The 20,625-nt window shown below is 39.9% G+C and overlaps 1 protein-coding gene across 1 annotated transcript in view; it reads left to right on the forward strand.

The window, feature by feature from the left end:
* LOC132396041 (eukaryotic translation initiation factor 3 subunit E-A) overlaps positions 1–20,625 on the forward strand; it is a 165,102-nt gene that overhangs the window by 10,532 nt on the left and 133,945 nt on the right. The window contains exon 3 of the mRNA XM_059973374.1: positions 13,139–13,256. Within this exon, the coding sequence (XP_059829357.1) occupies positions 13,139–13,256 (118 nt within the window). The remainder of the gene's footprint in view (positions 1–13,138; positions 13,257–20,625) is intronic.

The raw sequence follows: 20,625 nt of genomic DNA on the forward strand, positions 1-20,625 counted from the left end.
AATTCTGTCATCCAAATCACTGACATATAACATGAACAGAAGCAGTCCCAATAACAACCCCTGCGGAACACCACTAGTTGTCAGCAGCTAACCAGAAAGGTCCCACTCTTTGTCACCTGCCATTCAGCCAAATTTCTATCCATGCTAGTATCTTTCCTGTAATACCCTGGGTTCTTATTTAGCAGGCTCATGCAGCATCTTGTCAAAGGCCTCCCGAAAATCCAAGTAAACAACATCCACTATCCTCCACACAGTGAGAACAGCAAAGTCACCGGGAGCAGAGGGGGTGGAGAGTGTTTCGTGATTAACTCATCGTGCTGCACTGACAAGCTGTCTCAGTCCCACTTATGCGACCTGGAACATGTAGTGATCAAGTGATGTCCATTTTATCTGCTGAAGGAGATTTCAGCTCAAGTCCTGGTTTCTGTGTGCATTCCATCCCGGCCGTTAGAGGAGCTGCGTCCACTGATGCCTTCATGATCATTGTGGGAAATTTCATCTGGGCCAGCTTATAGAAGTCTCTTCCCAACTACCAACAACATGCAGTATTACCTGTAGAACCAGAGGAATTAATGCACTTTACCACTGTTAGACCACCATCAAGAATGCTTCCTGTGTCATCCCACACCCGCACTTCAGCCAGTCTGATCTCCTGGCTTTACTATTTCTGGTTTACAGACTGACACTGAGGACCACTGGTGAGGACCACAAAGGTATGGTAAAGGGAGATTGTGCTCTTGGAATGCCATTGAAAACCTGTGCCAGCTCACTGGCAGGGGTGTTCAAGGACATCTTCAGACTCTCACTGCTGCAGTTGGAGGTTCCCACCTGGCTTCAAAAGAGTGTCAAATTATACCAGTGCCCGAGCAGAGCCGGGTGAGCTGCCTCAATGACTGTTGCCCAGTTGTACTCACATCTACTGTGATGAAGTGAAGTTTGTCATGGTCAGGATCAACTCCTGTTTAAGCAAGGACTTGGACTAGTTGCAATTTGCTTACCACCGTAATAGGTCTATAGTGGATGTATCTCACTGGCTCTCCATGGCTTTGGACCATCTGGATAACAGCAATATCTATGTCAGGCTGCTGTTTATTGATTACAGCTCAGCGTTCACTACCATCGTACCCTCAGTACTAATCAACAAGCTTCAAAACCTGGACCTCTGTATCTCCCCGTGCAACTAAATCCTTGATGACTTTTATTGGAAATAACATCTCCTCTTCGCTGACTATCAACACCGGCACACCTCTAGGATGCATGCTTAGCCCACTAATCTCCTCTCACTACACCCATGACAGTGTGGCTAGGCACAGCTCAAACACCATCTATGAATTTGCTGATGGTACAACTGTTGTTGGAAGAATCTCAGATGTTGACTAGAAGATATGCAGGAGTGATAACAATTGGCTGTTTGAGAGGTGTCAGAACAACAATCTTGCATTCAACGTCAATTGATTGTGGACTTCAGGAAGTAGAAGTTGAAGGAACACACTGCAGACCTCACTGAGGGACCTAAAGTGGAAAAAGTGAGCAGTTCCTAGCTGTTAACATCTCTGAAGATCTATCCTGGGTCAAGCATATTGATGTAATTACAAAGAAGGTATCACAGCAGTTATATTTCTTTAGGGATTTGGGGAGATTTGGTATGTCACCAAAGACTCTAGCAAATTTCTCAGATGAACCATTGAGAACATTCTAACTGGTTGCTTCACCGTCTGGTACAGAAGGGCCACTGCATAGGATCAGAAAAAGCTGCAGAGGGTTGCAGACTGATCCAGCTCCATCATGGGCAGTATTCTTACCAACATCAAGAATATCTTCAAAAGGTGATGCCTAAAAAGGCGGCATCCATCATCAAGGACCTCCAACACCCAGGACATGCCCTCTTACAGTGCCTTTTAAAGGTATTCAGCCCCTCTATCCTTTGTTCACATAAATGAGTATTACAATGAGGGATCTGGATCAATTTAATTCAGAATTTTTATTTGTGAATTACATGCTTCTTTTTTCACAGTAAAGCCCAAAAAACAAGGAAGATTATAAAGCATGAACAACTAAAAATTTAAAGACAATGTCAGCAGTTCAGAAGTATTCAGCTCCCTTTGCTCAGTACTTAGTTGAACCATCTTTCACAGATATTACAGCCAGTAGTCTTTTTGGATAAGTTTTGCACAACGTGACGGCCCATTCTTCCTTGCAAAATTGCTCAAGCTGTGCCATGTTAGTTGGGGAGCAGTGGTGGACAGCAGTCTTGAGATCTAGCCAGAGATGTTCGATTGGGTTAAGGTCAGCACTGGGCCACTCAAGGACATCAATTTTCTTCATTTGAAGCCACTCCATGGTTGCTCTGGCAGTGGGTCGTTGTCCTACTGAAAGATGAACTTCCTCATCAGTTTAAACTTTCTGGCAGAGTCTAGTAGGTTTTTAACCCAGGATCTCTCTGTATTTAGCAGCATTCACCTTCCCATCAATCTTGACCAGGTTTCCAGTCCCTGCTGCTGAAGTACATCCCCACTGCATGTCACTACCTCCACCATTCTTTACAGTAGGGATGGTGTTACCTGGCTAATGCATAGTATTAGATTTATGACACCTGTACTGATTAGTATTGAGGCCCAAAAGTTCCACTTTAGTCAATCCGACCACAAAACCTTCTTCCACATCTTTATGCTATCTTCTAAATGACGGTTTGCAGTCTTGCTGGCCATGGCTTCTCCTTGCTACTCTTCCATAAATACCCCTTTTTGTGTAAAGCCTTAGAGATTGTGGAGCCATGAACTTCATCTCCAGTTGCAGCCAGACCAAGGCAGTGTGGCTGTGGTTTAATTTTTTGCCCATTTTTTTTTCACAATGGATTGCACTGAGCTCTGAGGTATGTTCAGTGACTTTGAGATCATCTTGTACCCCTTTGTGCTGCTCTCTAGAGATTTGTGCTTCTCTATTATCATTTCCCTGACTTGTCTTCAATGTTTTTTCAGTCTTCATTTTGGTTTGGTCTTCTGGGATCTTAGAGAGATGGGTTTATTTATTCTTATGACTTCATTGAAAACAGGTGATCTCCAATTTCCTGCATCACTAAATTGGGTGAGTTTGTAAGGTAATAGTATATTGCACCTGAGGAAAGTTAGTGCGATAATGACAAAGATGAATGCTTTTTTTGGTTCTAACAATTTTGGTTTTAATTTTTCGTAAATTGTTGACAGGTTTGAGAATTTTTCTTTTAATTTGACATGATGCATAACGATTTGTAGATGAGCTCAAAATATCCTACTTCAATTTTTTTAAATTTAGAAAAATGAAATAGTAAAATGTGAAAATATTTTTGAGGGTTGAATACTTTTTCAAGGCACTGTATCATTGCTATAATCAGGGAGGAGGTACTGGAGCCTAAACACTCACACTCACCGTTTTATGAACATTTTCTTCCCCCACTGCCATCAGATTGCTGAACGGTCACTAATTTGTTTCCTCTCTTTTTACTCATTTAGTTTATCTATAGTCTTATTGTAATTTGTAATTTTTAATGTATTGCATTGTACTGCTGCCGCAAAACAACATATTTCATAGCATATGGCAGTGATATTAAATCTGTTTCTGAATCTGCTAAAAGCTGCCTTCACCGTTCTATCTTCCCATAGTGCAGTATTTGCTCTTATCTGAATTAAACTCCATTTGCCATTCCTGGGCCCACTTACCCAGCTGATCAAGATCCATCTGTAAATGGCAAATCACTGTCAATGATGCCACATATTTTAATATCATCTGCAAATTTAGAACGAAGAAAAGCGCAGCTCTGAACAGACCATTTGGCTCATGATGTTTGGCCAATCACAATGCCAATTTTATACTAAGTGTCCTTTTCAAGTTCCCTTTAGATTCATCTGTACATCTATAAACCTCTTAATCTCCACTACACTACCTGCTTCCACTACTATGCTTGGCAGCCTATCAACCCATTCCAGGCACCTACCACTCTCTGTGTAAATAGAACTTCAAAGTTCAATGGTCCAAGTTAATGTCAGAGAAATGTATACAATATACATCCTGAAATGATTGTTCTTAGTAAACATCCATGAAAACAGAGAGGTACCCCAAGGAATGAACGACAGTTAAACGTAAGAACCCTAAAGTCCCCCCCCCCCCCCCCCAGCTCTCCTCCTTCCTGTGTGTAAGCGGCAGCGAGCAACACTCCCCCTCTCCCTACTGGCAAAATAAAAGCAAGCGTCGGTACTGCCACTGAGCAAAGCAATAGCAAAGGCACAGACTTAGTTACACCAAAAACTTCGCTTTTCATCCAGCATTCGACATACCACAGATTTTCTCTCTCTCCCTAATAAGGGAGAAGGAGGTGTCTCCGTTTTTTCTCCCCAGTGAGCAGGGAGACATAACAAACAACTCGCTGGTTTATGATGTTAAAAGTCAGTTACGCCCACTTTTTCGAGCTCTCCTGGAGATCGCAAAGATCTCAGATCTTCAGGCCCACAGCAGATATCCCGACTCCCCCGACAACACGCGGGTCTCCTGCTGTGACACCAACCTTTGATCCACCCGTATCCAGAGCCCTGAGATCTTAGGCTTCCAAATTTGAGCTGGACTCTTAGGCTGAACCCTTGGCGTGCTGAACACCAGCCAGTTATGGAACCCCGAGAACTGGTCCCATTCCCACAAAGTACTGAAGTCAGCATGTAACTCCAGGTTAGGGTCTTCAAAAGAACCCTGAAAGGGAAAAATAAAGATATTAAAGATGGAAATTGAGCTGTTTCCTGAGATGGAAGCAAAGGAGTCACCGTTTAGCACCATCTTAACTTCGCTCCGCCCCCCGGAATTTGCTCGAAACTTGACCTTTAAACTCCTTGCCCCCTCACCCCTAAAAGCATAACCTCTGGAATTTGACATCTTCACTCTGCAGAGTGTATTCTGTCTCTATTCTCTCTATACATTTTACAATTTTGTAGACTTCTGACTGGTCTCCCTCACCCTCTGATGCTCTAGAAAGGAAACCTCCGACTTTGCTCATAGGTTATACCCTCTGTGTTGAACCATCAATCTGCTGCAGAAACTCAGCAGTCCAGATAATCCAAAATGTTGACTGTTTCCTTACTCCCACAGATGTGCTTAATCCAGCTGATTGTTGCTTCAGATTTCAGAATCTGTGGTCTCTTTTGTCTCCACCCCTTTTGTTGGTTTTATGATCACACGTTATAGTGGTAGATTGGTAGCTCCTAGTTTTGAAACTCATGAAATCTTGGTGCTGCTAATGGTGATGTATGACAAAGTTTCCTACTCAGATCATTCTTGCTTAACATACAAAAGGACTGATTTTTCATCTAGGTAGCGCAGCTGTGGCAGTAAATTTCCTTGCCTTGTCCAAATAATTTTGTAAACATGACATGATTTAGGAACTTTTTTTTAAAATAGGAAAAAAAAGTTTCATGAAGTCATGCACCAATTAGCTCTGAATATCTTGTGTGACATTACTAGATTCCATAATTTAAGAGTGCTTACTGATTCACTTGTAAATTTTCAGTTGATTAGAAGAGAGCTAATTCAGGGTTAGCTGGGCCCAATGGGGCTGATTCACTTTGTGGAAGTGGAATTGAAAGAAATGAACAGGGAAATGTCAATGGCTTTCTGAGGCCAATCAGTGTGTCTATAAGGACTTTCAGCAGGAGTTAGAACTTCTGTAATTTAAAGCAAGCAATTAATGTAATTGGAAACTTATTTGATTGTGACATGCACTCAGTGGCCACTTTAGGCACATCTATATACCTTGTTAATGTAAATATCTAATCAGCCAATCATGTGGCAACAACTCAATGCATAAGAACATTCAGACATGGTCAAGCGGTTTAGTTGTTCATATCAAACATCAGAATGGGGAAGAAATGTGATCTAAGTGACTTTCACCATGGAAGTATTGTTGGTGTCAGAGGGGGTAGTTTGAGTATCTCAGAACCTGTTGATCCAGGATTTTCACACACAGCAGTCTCTAGGGTTTACAGGGAATGTTGGGAAAGTAAACAATGGTCCTGTGGGCAAAAGCAACTTGTTAATGAGGGAGTACAGAGGAGATGGCCTGGCCGGTTCAAGCTGATAGGAAAGTGACATGTTTGGCGGGGTCAGAAGTTGTCTTCCCCTAGATCATATATGTCAAACTCAAGGCCCGCGGGCCAAATCCGGCCCGCGAGATAATATCTAATTACTATTAAAGCTGGCCCCAGTAATCGAAGCGCCTATGGCATATGATATGGCTAATGCTGAGTTTATTCAGGTACCAGGTTTTCAGGGTTTTTAGTGTTTATTCGGTTTCCCTGATTTATTTCCTGAATATCATTAATGAATAAATTTTTTTTCTATTAGAGCTGGCCCGCCGGTATATTGCATGCACCACTAATACTACAAATCCCACAATGCACTGCCAGTGCATTGCTCGCGCTTGCGCTCTCTCATGATGCTCTCTCATCAGCATCCTTATGGCGCTAGTCATGTGTGGTCAACTTTCAGCTATCCCTCACCCCAAAAATGGCTGAACGAAAGGTGGACTTTGAAAACGGGGGTTTTCAAGGCAGGTGGGAGGCAGAGTATATGTTCGCAGATATGAAGGGCAAACCTGTTTGTCTTGTGTGCGGAGACGGTGTGGCTGTAATTAAAGAATATAACGTAAGACGACACAATGAAACGAAACACCACGACAAATACAAGCATCTGGACAAGAAACAGAAGCCCGCGATGTGCGGTCAAAAGAGCAGATTGGTGGGCAGGATCCGGGAGAAGATGCGGGAGGAAAACGGCGCAGGTGAGCTGACAGCTTATCACTGCATCATACACCAGGAATCGTTGTGTGGCAAAGCCTTGAAAATGGAACATATAATGAGCACCATAACACGAGCAGTTAACTTCATAAGAGCCAAAGGTTTAAATCACCGCGAGTTCAAGTCGTTTCTGGAGGAGTTGGGTTCAGAATATAATGATTTGCCCTATCACACAGAGGTGTGATGGTTAAGCCAAGGAAAAGTGCTGAAAAGATGTTTCGAGTTGCATGAGGAGATCTGTCAGTTCATGGAAAGCAAAGGGAAAGACACAACAGAGCTCCGGGATAAAAAGTTGCTTTGTGAAATGGCATTTCTGTGTGACATCACGAGCCATCTCAATGCGCTCAACCTGCAGCTTCAGGGGCGGGGTCGTGTGATCACAGACATGTACGCTGCAATGAGGGCTTTTAAAACCAAGCTGCGCCTGTGGGAGACGCAGATGCAGCAAGAAAACTTGAGCCATTTTCCGTGTTGCCAAACTATGAAAGAGCAGGTTTCGACCGCAGTGTTCCCATGTGCAAAGTTTGCTGAAAAAAAGTTTGCCGATTTTGAAGCCCAAAAAAGCAGGTTTGAACTGCTCAGTAATCCATTTACAGCTGACGTGGAAAGCGCACCAACCAACATACAAATGGAGCTGATTGAACTCCAATGTAGTGACACACTCAAGGCAAAGTACACTCGGTGGGCGCTGCACAGTTTCTACGTTTCATTCCCGACACAATGCCCCAGCTGCGTACCCAAGCTGCTCAAATGCTCTCTATGTTTGGCAGCACATATCTGTGTGAACAACTGTTCTCTTTGATGAAGATAAACAAAACATCACACAGGAGTCATCTTTCTGATGAACACCTTCACTCAATTCTGAGGATTTCCTCAGCTCAGAGCCTGACTCCAAACATTGATGAATTTGCATCCAAGATGAGATGCCAAGTATCTGGCTTAGACTAGTGTGAATCACAGAGTGTTGGCCTGTGGAAAAAATGTTTTCATTAGAAATTACTCCGGAAAAGCTGCAGATAAAGCCATAAGAAATAAATGCAACTGATTATTTATTTATTTAATGTTCAATGTTGTTTTTGTAGGCAATAACCTAAGCTTTGTTAGTTCCAGGTTAATATGTGTAATAAATTCATTTCAATAAGTTTTGCAATAAATGCTGAACCAGTCCGGCCCTCGACTTGTACCGATTTTTAAATTTTGGCCCACTGTGTATTTGAGTTTGACACCCTTGCGTTAGGTCTACATTTGTGTTTGCTAATGCTTGATTTCAAACGGTTTATTAATGGAAAAAGTATGGCTCCCAAAACAATCTTAGCCGAAATAGCATCGTTTCTTTCTCGTTGCCTACTTTCTTGTAATCTACGTCTGTAAGTTAATACCAATCATAAAAAGAATGCTTGCTAGGCAATCTGCTTCATAAAAAACGAAATTCGTAAAGTGAAACAATTTTAGATATAGCAGAGACTGAGACACATGAGAGCTGGTTGAAAAAATGAAGGCAACAAAAGCTGTGGGAGCACGCACGCATGCACAACTGATCCGGCTCGCATGAAGTCGCATTTTTCTCAATCCGGCCTGTGACCTAAAATGAGTTTGACACCCTTGCCCTAGATCGGGGGTCGGCAACCTGCGGCTCCCGAGCCATTTGTGGCTCTTTCACCTCTGTGCTGCGGCTCCCTGTGGCTTTGGGAAATAATTGGTCAGTATTTAATTAAAATGTATTTTATGTTAGTTTGTTAGCTTTTGAAATGTAATTCTAAATTTGAAGATTATGGTGATCTTGTACAATCTAAGTGTGGCGACACATTTCCTGGCAGATCCGAAACGGCTCACAATTAGCCAGCATTCCGGCTAAGGGAGATAGCCTACGGGGGTTTGTGAGTACGCGTCTTTTGCAGCATCTGCGTCCATGGGGGCTGGGTTGAGGGAGGCTTAAAAGCAAGGCTGTTTAGTTCGAATAAAGTTATTCGACTGCAGTTTACTGACTGCGTGAGCACACCGCTACAACGTGTTTTTATCGCTATTAATATACGTCACCACTGCCAATACCTGACACCCGCCAGTGCGCGATTTCTTTAATTTTTCGATCCAAGGTAAGCCAACTATGGAGAATTCTAAAAAAAGAAAAGTGACTGAAGAAAACAGAACGTTTAATGATACGTGAACAGATTCATTTGCTTTCACTGTTGACGAGACTGGTTTACCGGTATGCTTAATATGCAATGAGAAACTAGCAAACAACAAAAAGTCAAATGTCGCAAGGCATTTCCAGAATAAACACGCAGCCTTTGCTCAAAAATATCCGGATGGAGATGAGAGAAAAAAAGCCGTTTCGGAACTGATGCGGAAGGTTGATCTGAGCAAAAATCATTTCCAGAAATGGATGAAGTCTGGAAAATCAACGACATACGCTATATTGCCGCTCAGGAAATAGTCAGGCACGGGAAGCAGTTTACAGATGGTGAATATATAAAAGAATCTTTCATTAAGATTTCAGAACATCTATTCACGGACTTTAAAAACAAGAGTGAAATTGTGCAGAAAATCAGGGATATGCCCCTCTCTGCAAAGACTGTCAAAGACAGAACCATAAAAATGGCAGAAGACATCACAAGACAGCAAATTAAAGACATCAATTCAGCTGTGGCCTACTCGATTGCCTGTGACGAGTCTAAAGACAAAGGTGATATTGAACAAATAGCGTTGTTCTGCCGGTATGTAAACTCTGCCGGGCCACAGGAAGAACTGATTGAGTTGATACCTCTAAAAGACCAAACACGGGGGGAGGACATCTGTGAGGCTGTCTTGAATTGTTTAAGAGCCAAAGGAATAAAGACCACCCATCTGGTGTCAGTAGCTACTGATGGGGCACCTGCTGCACAACAAAGTCCAGTGGCTGTCCAAAGGGGAGGTGCTGAAACGCTTTGTCGCGTGTCTGGAAGAAGTGAAAACTTTCCTGGGCAGCAAAGGGCTCAACTTTCCTGAGCTGGAACAGCCAGAGTGGCTGGAAAAGCTACACTTCATGGTAGACATGACAGCGCACCTGAACACGCTGAACACAGCTCTTCAACGGGGTAAGGACGTACAGCCCTGCACATGTTGGAGGATGTTTTGGCATTCGAGCGCAAGTTGACGTTGCTTGCCAGAGATTTACAGAAAGGCACATTGTCTCACTTCCCCAATTTGAGAGAGTTCAAACAAGGTCACGACATGATAAATTCGGAGTATTTACATTCTGCAATCATCGCAATGCAAACATCGTTTGGGAAACGCTTCTGTGAGTTCAGAGAGGAAAAAAACACATTATCCTTCCCGGTCACTCCCCTAAGCATCGATCCATCCCTACTAAATACGACTGCATTGTCAGGTGTGAGTCAACCTGAACAAGTATGATAAATATTTTAATTGCCTATTATTTTACGTATATTCATATGTTTTCATTGTTCAGTGAAATAGTCCTTTTATTTTTCAGGTTGACAGCTGGCTGACGTTATTTTTGGTTTGCTGCTGGCGGCAAATTTAAGTTTGGCGTTTTTCATAAATACAAGAAGGACTCAAATAGACGTTGAGTATTTTACTTAAAAGTAACCTTCAACCCAACGTCTTTTTTTCGGAGTTCAAAATGTTTTTGTTGCATGCAGAAATGTAATTTCATTTTCTCTGCAGGAGTTCATCAATTTCATAAATGCAACACATTATAGTTTGTTTATACATAGCATAAAGGCAAAACAAAACGTTGTATGCAGTGTTATTTCATTTTAAATGTCAAGCGGGTTTTGCGGCTCCCAGTGTTTTCTTTTCTGTGGGAAACGGGTCCAAGTGGCTCTTTCAGTGGTAAAGGTTGCTGACCCCTGCCCTAGATGAACATGTGCTGGCCGAGCCTGAGGATTACATATATAATAACCATAGATGTTTCCTTGTCAAAAAAAGACAGATGCTTGAAATTTGAAATAAAATCTTGGAGCAGAAAGTACTTGAAAGCATTTGGCATGTTCCTTGGAGTGAGAAACTTGGAGTTAACTTTTCTGCTCAAAGATACTTCATGTTAATATAAGCATTTCAGCTTGAAGATGCATTATAAAAAGTGTCTGTCCTGAAAATTATTTTTGTCAACTGCACAAAAGTAGCCTGACATGGTGAGTGTTCTTAGTTTAGATTGTTTTTGTGACTGTTTTAATTAAACTTATGAAAAAAATATCTGTTGGGGTTTAACTACCCTTTTCTGGTCAGTTATCAATTCCCAAAAGTGATTCCATTTCACTCAAACTCCAGTGCTGGAGAGATGTTTGACCTTTTTGCTGTTTCACGGACACAGTGATCCACAGCACTTGCTCACTGCTGTTTTCTCCATTTCATAGGGCTCACCGGGAGGGGGGGTGGGTGGGGAGAGATTGGATCATTTTATGTTTGCATTTGTTGCAAGTTGAACAATCTGGTGTGATTTACAGTATGAACATTGTTGGTGTGCGGAGGGTGAACATTCGCCCACCTGCATTTTGGGTTCAGCAGCTGTAATTTCTAGACTTTAACGTATTAGATGACCTTTCCTTGGCCCAGCACATTAATGAATCACAATGAAGCATGCCAGTATCTTTATCAGGAATTAAGGAGATATGGCTTATCTTTGGAAATTCTGCTTGCATCATGGTCTGGTATGACAATTTGAATGCGCAGCATCATAAGCTGCAGAGAGTGATGCGCTCTCCCCAGTACACCATGGGCGTGTTGCTCCCAACCATTGATAGTATCTACGGGAGGCGCTGCCTCAAGAAGGCAACATCTATCATCAAAGATGCACATGATTGGGCCACTCATTGTTATCATCCGGCCTGAAGTATCACACTTTCAGTTTCAAGAATAGCTTCTTCACTTCATCAGTTTGTCTCTTGAACCTACTGGTAAAACCCTGATCACTGCATTTCAGCAACCACATTGACTACTTTGCACAAAAATGGACTTTCTTTTTAAGTTCTAATTGTATTTTCTTGTAAAAACTTGATGCCCTGTGCCTTGATGCTGCTGCAAGTGAGATTTTCATTGCACCTGTATATATATTGTATTTATACATATATTGTGTTTATGACAATAAACTCGACTTTGATTTCTTGTTTTGTTGCTTGACTGCTTGAAATCTCTAGGAATGCACATTGGCCTTTTTACAGTCAAGTCTGCTGAGCAATGACTTATATGATTTGAGGTCCTGATTTCCAACATGTTTTAGTGTTTAATACTCATTATTACTCTCACTTCAGGATTTCAAGTCTTAAAAGTTTTCAACATGAAGTGTTTGATGGTAAATGCAGTGAAATCAGTGCCAGACACCTTAGCAAAGTTCACCATCTAAATGCTCTTAAGTGTTTCTTTACTTATTTCTGAACCAAATAGAAAAATACTGAGTAATTTTTGCTGTGCACTTAGAGGCTGCAAGCAATTTTAAGCATGATTGATCTCACACTTAACAGCACTTGATTAAGCAATCATGGGAGCCCAGTAGTATTTCTGTATTGCAAGCAGCAGTGAGGTGAAGCAGGATCTGCATTAATCTTCCACATTGTGGTCCGTCAGTTTCTGAAACACAGGGAATGATGATATGTATGTAATGTGAACATAAAGAGGGTTTTATTTTTAAAATGAATGCTTGCAGAAAAATCCTTTGAGGGAGAAATGCCTTTTATTTAGCTGCATCACAATATTATTCCATATTGATAACCACAGGAGAAAAGGGTAGTCTCACTCCCATTCATCTTTACCACCTGAACAATGTCACAAAGTACTTTACAGAGAGCAAACTTTTAAAATCTCAATTTTGGTGTGATTGATTCTCAGTATCATCTGGGTAAACTTTAGGCTAGTTGTCGGATGAGTCCTGTGTATCCAAAATGGTAACAGAATTGTGTTTTTTTTTCCAAAATGAAAAGCTGCAGAAGAAAAACTGAAAATACTGGAAGCACTCGGGAGGTCTGGCAGCATCTGTGGAAAGTGAAACAGAGTTAACATTTCAGGGTCTTTGTCAGAATCTGCTGAAGGGTCTTTGACATGAAGCATTAACTGTTCTCTTTTTGCAGATGCTACTGGCTGAGGGTTTTCATTATTTATAACAGACCTGTTTTTCTTGAGGAAATGGTCCTGACAACACAGGGAAAGCCTGAGTGTTGAGAGAACATTTTGTTTTCAAAGTTATTGTTTTCCCATCCCCCACTTAATAAAGGCATGAATGTAATGCTTCAAATCCAAGACAAGTTAGTTGTCACAAGTTAAAGGATTTTATTTTTATCAAAGTTCATGTTTGACCATTTGGATAAAGGAAGACCTCTCTGTATTTTTAGCTCTGAGAGAAAAGCGTACAACTGTGGTTGCACAACTGAAACAACTCCAGTCAGAAACGGAACCAATTGTGAAGATGTTTGAGGACCCAGAAACTACACGGCAAATGCAGCCCACCAGGTATGCACTATATACCTTGCAGTTATTTATGGAAGTCAAATGGACGTGTTTTCAAACTAAGTTCCTAAACTTTGAAGAACGAACATGATGATCAGCTACGACTAATAATTAATCCTAAAAACCCTCTAAATAAGTAAATAAAATAAAATAAATATTCTGGAGTTGGATATGGTTAATTTTATTAAAAATGCACTGTATTGTAAGTATAGGCTGGTAGGCAGAGGGGGTGGGGTTGCTCTGTTAGTGAAAAATGAAATCAAATCCTAGAAAGAGATGACATGAGATTGGAAAATGTAGAATCCTTGTGGGTAGAGTGAAGAAACTGCAAGAATAAAAACAGACACCAGTGAGAGTTATATACAGGCTTCTGAACAGTAGCTAGGATGTGGGATAGAAATTGCAATGGAAGACAGAAAAACATATAAAAAGGGTAGTGTTATATTCATAGGGGATTTCAATATGCAGGTAGGTTGGGAAAATCAGATTGGTTCTGAAACCAAAAGAAGAAATTTGTAGAAGGCTTTTGAGATATGTTTTTTAAGAGCAGTTTGTGTTTGAGCTCACTAGGGTTTCTGTAATGAACTGGATTTGATTAGGAAGCGAGGTTAATGAACCCTTAGGAGGTAGTGATCATAATGATAGAATTCACCCTGTAGTTTGAGAGGGAGAAGATAAAGTCAGAGTTATCAGTATTATAGTAGAGTAAAGGGAATTATAGAGCGAGAGAGGAATGGTCAAAGTTGATAGGAAGGGGACACTAGCAAGGATGATGGCAGAACAGTAATGACTGTAGTTTCTTAGGACAATTTGGATGGCACAGGATAGATACATCCCATCTAGATGATGAAGAACCCTAAAGGGAGGATGAGGCAACCACAGCTAACAAAGGAAGTCAAAGACAGCATTAATTGAAAAGTAAGGGCATATAATATAGCAAAAATTATACTGGACAACAAATTATTTTGGAACTGTTGCTTCCTTGAAGTTTTATTTGGTTTATGATTGCTTGAAACTGACATGTAATTTCAGACTACTTATATTTGGAGAAACAAGTAATTAACTTTTATTGAAAATGAATTTAATTCCATAATGGTGCTGATGCTTTGTAATAGTTAAACTAAGCTAAAAATATATTGTTGATGATTTTCATTTGTGCTCAGTGTCTGAGGTTTCTCGCTTAAGTGCCCAATAATAATCAGCCAGCACTGATGGATTCCAGTTGCCCTGATACTGTTTCTCCATGATCACAGTGTCCTGGTGAAACCTTTCATCATGTTTGTCACTGACAGCACCATTATTTGCAGGAAAGAAGTCTAAATGGGAATCCAGAAAATGAATGTTTAGTGACATGTTACTCTTCATGGTTTTGTATGCTTGAAGCATGTCATCAACCAGCTGCAGGTAGTTTGCTCTGTAGTTGCCAAGAAAATGTTCGGCAACATCCTTGAATGCCTTCTGTGTGATTTTCTTCCGTCCCACTGGAAATCCTTCGAATTGCCTGTCGTTGATGACCTATTTGATTTGTGGACCAATAAAAATGCCTCTCTTAATCCTGGGCATCAGTTATTCCAGGAAACATCTGTCTCAAATATCGAAATCCTTAGGACATTTATAGCCTTTCTAAAACCTGTCTTGCCGTGCAGCATCTGCCCTGCTTAAGCATGCCTCGGCATGTCTGGACAAGATAGAAAACGTTTCTGTTTACATTGTGGGCAACATTTTAATTGATGAATTATGAATTGAAATAGCGAATTTAGGTGATTTCAAAAAAATGGTGCCTGATGGGGAAATTTCATGGTGATTTTTCATGATCAGCTGCTCAAAATCCACAAGATACACCCAAAAGTATTCATGAAGCAAAATCTTTTTCATGCAGTGTTAGTGGTAAGTTAGAGGATTGGGAAGCTTTTAAAAACCAGCAGAAAGCAAATAAAAAGTCATAAGGAGAGATAAGATTAAATATGAGGGCAAGCTAGCCAATAATATCAAAGAGAATACCAAATGTTTTTTTCACATATATAAAGGATAAAAGAGAAGCGATAGTGGATATTGGACTGCTGGATAATGATGCTGGAGAGTTAGTAATAGGGGACAGAGTATTGGTGGATGAACTTAAGAGTTTTGCGCCAGTGTGGAAGATAGAAATGCGACAGTGTCAAGATGGAAGTGAGTGTAGTTACTAAGGAGAAGGTGCTTTGGAAGCTGAAAGGTTTGAAGGCAGATCGGTCACCTGAACCAGATGAACTACACCCCAGAATTCTAAAAGAGGTGACGGAAGAGATCGTGGAGACATTAATAATAATCTTTCAAGAATCATTAGATTCTGAAATTGTTCTGGAGGACTGGAAATTGCAAATGTCACCCCACTGTTTAAGAAGGGTGGGAGGCAGAAGAAAGGAAATTATAAATCAATTAGCCTAACTTCAGTGGTTAGAAAGATTTTGGAGTCCATTACTAAAGATGAGGTTTCAGAGTAAATGGAGGCACTTGATAAAATAGGCCAAAGTCAGTGTAGGAGTCATGTATCTCCTTAAAGGTGTCCCCCACTTTACAAATGTTCACTTTACGCCACTTCACTTTTACAAAAGACCTCCATTAATAACTTGTTTTTGCATTACAGAGGATTTTCACTTTTACAAAAACTATAAATTAATGGTTCTTCGCTTTACACCATTTTGGCTTAAGAAAGGTTTCATAGGAATGCTCTACCTTTGTAAAGGGGGGCACAGCTGTATTGTCTTTCTGTATTGTATTTGTGTTGCACATCCTCACTCTGGGTTATGGTAGTTTGTCATGTGGATTTGGGTGGTGGGAGAAATATAAATGTAGTCTCCTGTATTTGGCAATATGGGAAAGGGTGAGTGAAGAGTGCATTCTTTGTTTGAATTTGATCCAATTACATTGTCTCATTTTCATTTTACATGAATTACGAAAGAGTCAAATGATTTTGTTAGTTTATAATAAAGGATTAAACATTCTTTTTTGACTTGGAATTCAGTTAATTGGAAGCACGTCATACAATGCGATACTCCCTCACTCCGCCTCTTTTAGTTTGTTTTCAAGTAGTTGCTGCAGTCAGCATGGTTTCCTTTAGGGGAAAACTTGCATGATGAATCTGTTGGAATTTTTTTGAGGAAATAACATACAGGATAGACAAAGGGACAGTCAGTGAATGTTGTGTACTTGGATTATCAGATGACCTTTGACAACAAGAGCCCAGAGTATTTCAGGAAAGATACTAACTAGCATGGCTGGCTGGCAGGAGGCAAAAACTGGTAATAAAGGGGGCCTTTTCTGGTTGTCTGGTGATGGCTAGTGGTGTTCCACATGGCCACAGGGGTTGGTATGGGGTCACGTCTTTTCATGTTATATGTCAGTGGTGGAATTTATGGCTTTGTGGCCAGCTTTCCAATGATATGAAGATAGGTGGAAGGACAGGTGGTGTTGAGGAAGCAGGGAGTCTGCAGAAGGACTTGGATGGATTGGGAAAATTGGCAAAGAAATGCCAGATGGAGTATGATGTAGGGAAGTGTATGGTTATGCACTTTGGAGGCCAAGGCATTGAGTATATTTAAAGCGGAGGTTGATAGTTCTTGAATAGTCAGGGCGTCAAAGGTTATGAGGAGAAGGCAGGACAATGGGATTGAGAGGGATAATGGGTCAGCCATGATGGAATGGCCAAGCAAACTCAATGGACCATATGGCCTATTTCTGCTCCTATGTCTTATGGCCTTAAAGAATAATTAAGTTTATTGCTGTTTCACAAAAGGTTTGTATGGAATATTGTGATCTACATTAAACATTGTATTCACCCTGTATTTTATACCATGATCTAAAATATGCAGATTTTATCACCTACCCAGTTAACCTTTCTCATGGTTTGATTGGTTTTGCTCATCTTGGTGTGAATGGAGATTGTGAGCTGCTCATGAGTGTTTTGTTGTTTGGGGTTGTCACACTTGGTTTGTTTTTGTATGTTGATGGCCTGGTCGAGTGGACAAACTACTTTCAACTGCACAAGTTAAGGCTAATGAAAACACATTGGACTAAGCTCCCAGGCACACTAATGTCATGTCATCCATTTAGCTTTATTGAACTTGTAATGAAAAGAGAATTTGAGTTGCAATTTCCTCACCTATAACTTGATGCCTCTGTAATCGAAGTCTTGCAGTTCATAATTTATCTAAACGATATTTATAAACAACACTGACAACCTGTGTTAGATGTGAACATAGCACATGTTTCATTCTGAGCAATATTCTATATAAAGTTAGTTTACTTTAGTACATTTAAAGTGCAGAGAAGACAGAACTTGCTTTTCCCAGTAAAAGCAGGAAAGTTCCTTCTGAAAAAATGTCACGAGTGGAAGATGGTCACATATAATTTGCATGCATAAGTCAGATAATCATTTAATAAGTAACATAGTCACCAGTCTTGCATAAGAGTAGAATTATTGGATGATCTTCACTCTCCAGTTAGCTTTGGCATTGTAATTATAAATGGCCTCCTGTAAGTTTTACAATTTATTAAGTTATACAGTTTATCTTCAGTTTATCATTCTGGCAGTGTTATGTTCATTTTCTCTTCCCCACTTTACAAATTTTTGTACCAATTAGGTTGTTGGGCTAATACCTGCTGAGTTTCTGGGTGCGCTAACATTTATTTATTTGAGTTTCATAATGTTAACTTTTCTCTTCCACTTCCTCAAATAGAAAAATCAAAACTATTCACAATATTGTAAACGTGGTCTTGCTCTAATCCTGTACAATTGCAGGACTTACTGCATTTATACTCATTCATTGAATTAAGGGTTAGCAGTCTCTCAATCTTTCCTATTTGTTGCACTGCTGTGTGCTTTCTGTGTTTCATATATATGTACAAATCCTTTTGTGTTGTAGCTTTCTGCAGTTCTTCACAATTTGATTAATATTCTGTTCTTCCTTCCAAAATAAACAACCTCATTTTTTCACATTATACCTATTTCCTAATTTTGTTTTCCAATTACTTACCCATCAGTACATGTCTGTAAATTGCATGCATCTTGCATTCCCACTATTTTGGTGTCATCCACAAATCTGGCCAACATATATTTATTTCCTTCCTTTAAGTCACTAATGCACATTGCTCATCATTGCAATCCCTGCATTTGTTGTCACTGTGTAAGTCCCATTAGGGTAGGTTTCGGCAATACAAATGGTGTCTTGTTCTAATGTGGTTGGAAATGATCAGTAACTGCATGACCAGTTGCATCAAGGCTGAATACTTCTGGGGTTAGAGTTGATCAGAAGATTGATTTGCAGATCATGGTGATCATTCTTCATTCCATTGAGTAAGGGGCAATCAAAGGGCTTTGAAAGTATTTCAACATCTTAAAGGGAACTCAGTTTGTGTGTGTGATTTGAAAAAGTATTGGCAGTGTAAAACTATCATTTGTTCATGAGTAAGGTTGTTTAAGTATTTGCTTGGTGGTGGGGAGAAGAGATATTACTGAAGATAGGTAATTGGCAAGTGGAGTAGCGTGAAATATGCCTGAGGTAAGGGACATCGGCATGCTGCTGGATGTTCACTATCTTACTGTGCGCTGCATAGCTCTGTATGGGGACATGATATTTTGCAATTAATTAAAACAATGCGAGCGAACCTACAAGTTTGTCAAGTAAATTATTCAATGCTTTGGTTTTTACAACATGTTTTCAGGAATTGTGATTCATAAGCTGACTGAACAAAACTGGATGATTTTCAATTTGACAGTCTTTCTGTTTAAGGTATTAGCTATTATTGCTGGCATTATGCAAATAGAAAGCACTTTAGACACTCTGACTATAAAATGTCAAAATGTTTCTCCCAATTCCTTGAAGTGACAACCACAGATCTACAGCTGCAGTACTGTATTACCAACAACTGAAATTCAATCCCCCTAAGCTTCATGATATCTAAGGACAAGCTGTGATAATCATTCCCTTCTTGTTCATCTTGCCATAAAAGATTTGTAAAGGGAAAAATTCTAATATAACTGGCAAAACATAAATGAGGTTTTTCCTTTGTTCTGACTGTAAATGCAGTTCCTGGAATGGAAATGGGAAAACGTTTCAGTAACTTTGAAAAGGGATTTAGGATATAAACTTAAAAAGGAAAAAAATTTCATGGAGCTGGGAGAGTAAGACTGATGCAGAAGGGCCTCTTTCAGTTCTCTTCAGTTAGTTTCCATGATAACCATGAATAAATAAATGAGCTGTCCAATTGTGATTATTTCAGGGAGGTTTGTTGTAATTTTTTATTCTGTTCACCAGAATAATTTTGTTAAGTGAGTTGGGCAGAAACTTTATCTTTTTTTACAGGCTGTTAGAATCTGGGAGTGTATAAATTCCTTAAATTTTAGAGTGTATACACTTAAGCAGCATCTATATTAATTTAAGTTTATTTTATGTGATATATATAAAATCTAGTTTACTTAATTTCTGTGATCCAGTGAATAATATACTTAAATCAGTAGGTTACTGGTTTAACATCTAACATAGAGATTCTGAGCGCACAAATCTAGATTGACTCTCCAGAACAATACTAAGAGAATACTGCGTTATTAGAATTGCCTCTTTTTTTTTACAGAAAAAGGTTAAACGGAGGCCCATGGGCTCTCTTGATGGATGTATCACTACTTTGAACAGGGGGAAAATTCCTAGGCCTCCTGGCCAATGTTTTTGTCTTGGTCAACATATTAAACAGATTGATTGATATCATCTAGTTGTTTAAGGAGTTTGATCTGTACAAGTTGAGAACCAAGTTTTCTGTTTTACAATAAAGACTTCAGTTGAAAAGTACTTACTTGGCTGAGATGTTCTGAGATTGTGAAAGATATTGCAGAATTAAGTACATGATTTTTATTTCCAAATTTAAAAGAGGTGCTTTTTGTTAAAATATTTTTATTAATTTTCATCAGTAACCTACAAAATCTTGTTCAGTAAGATCCCTGATGTTTCCAATTATGAGCATTAATAATTTTTACTTGTGAGTGACTGGTATAAACAAAATGGATCAATAATTTTTGAAATTGAATTCAAAGTAGATGTATTAGCCTATATTTTTATTGAATTCATGGCTCCAAGAGATACCACCAGCTTGTATTTTAGGGGATCAAATGAGAGGCTATGGTAGTATGTAAGCAGATCAAAGGTGGAGCGCAGACTGGACCTTGCCGTTGGTAGATCTGACAAATCCACATCAGACATGGGCAGTGGGAGGATTAGAAAGTTTTCTGTTTGATTAACCACAACTGGAGCAAAAGCATAACTTGAAATGAAGGGCACAAGATCCACAAATCTTATTCATGTGTATCTGAAGGTAGCCCTGAGTGATAATGTCTGGGAAGTCT

Source organism: Hypanus sabinus, chromosome 1, assembly GCF_030144855.1.
Source record: "Hypanus sabinus isolate sHypSab1 chromosome 1, sHypSab1.hap1, whole genome shotgun sequence".
In the NCBI taxonomy this organism is placed as follows: Eukaryota; Metazoa; Chordata; class Chondrichthyes; order Myliobatiformes; family Dasyatidae; genus Hypanus; species Hypanus sabinus.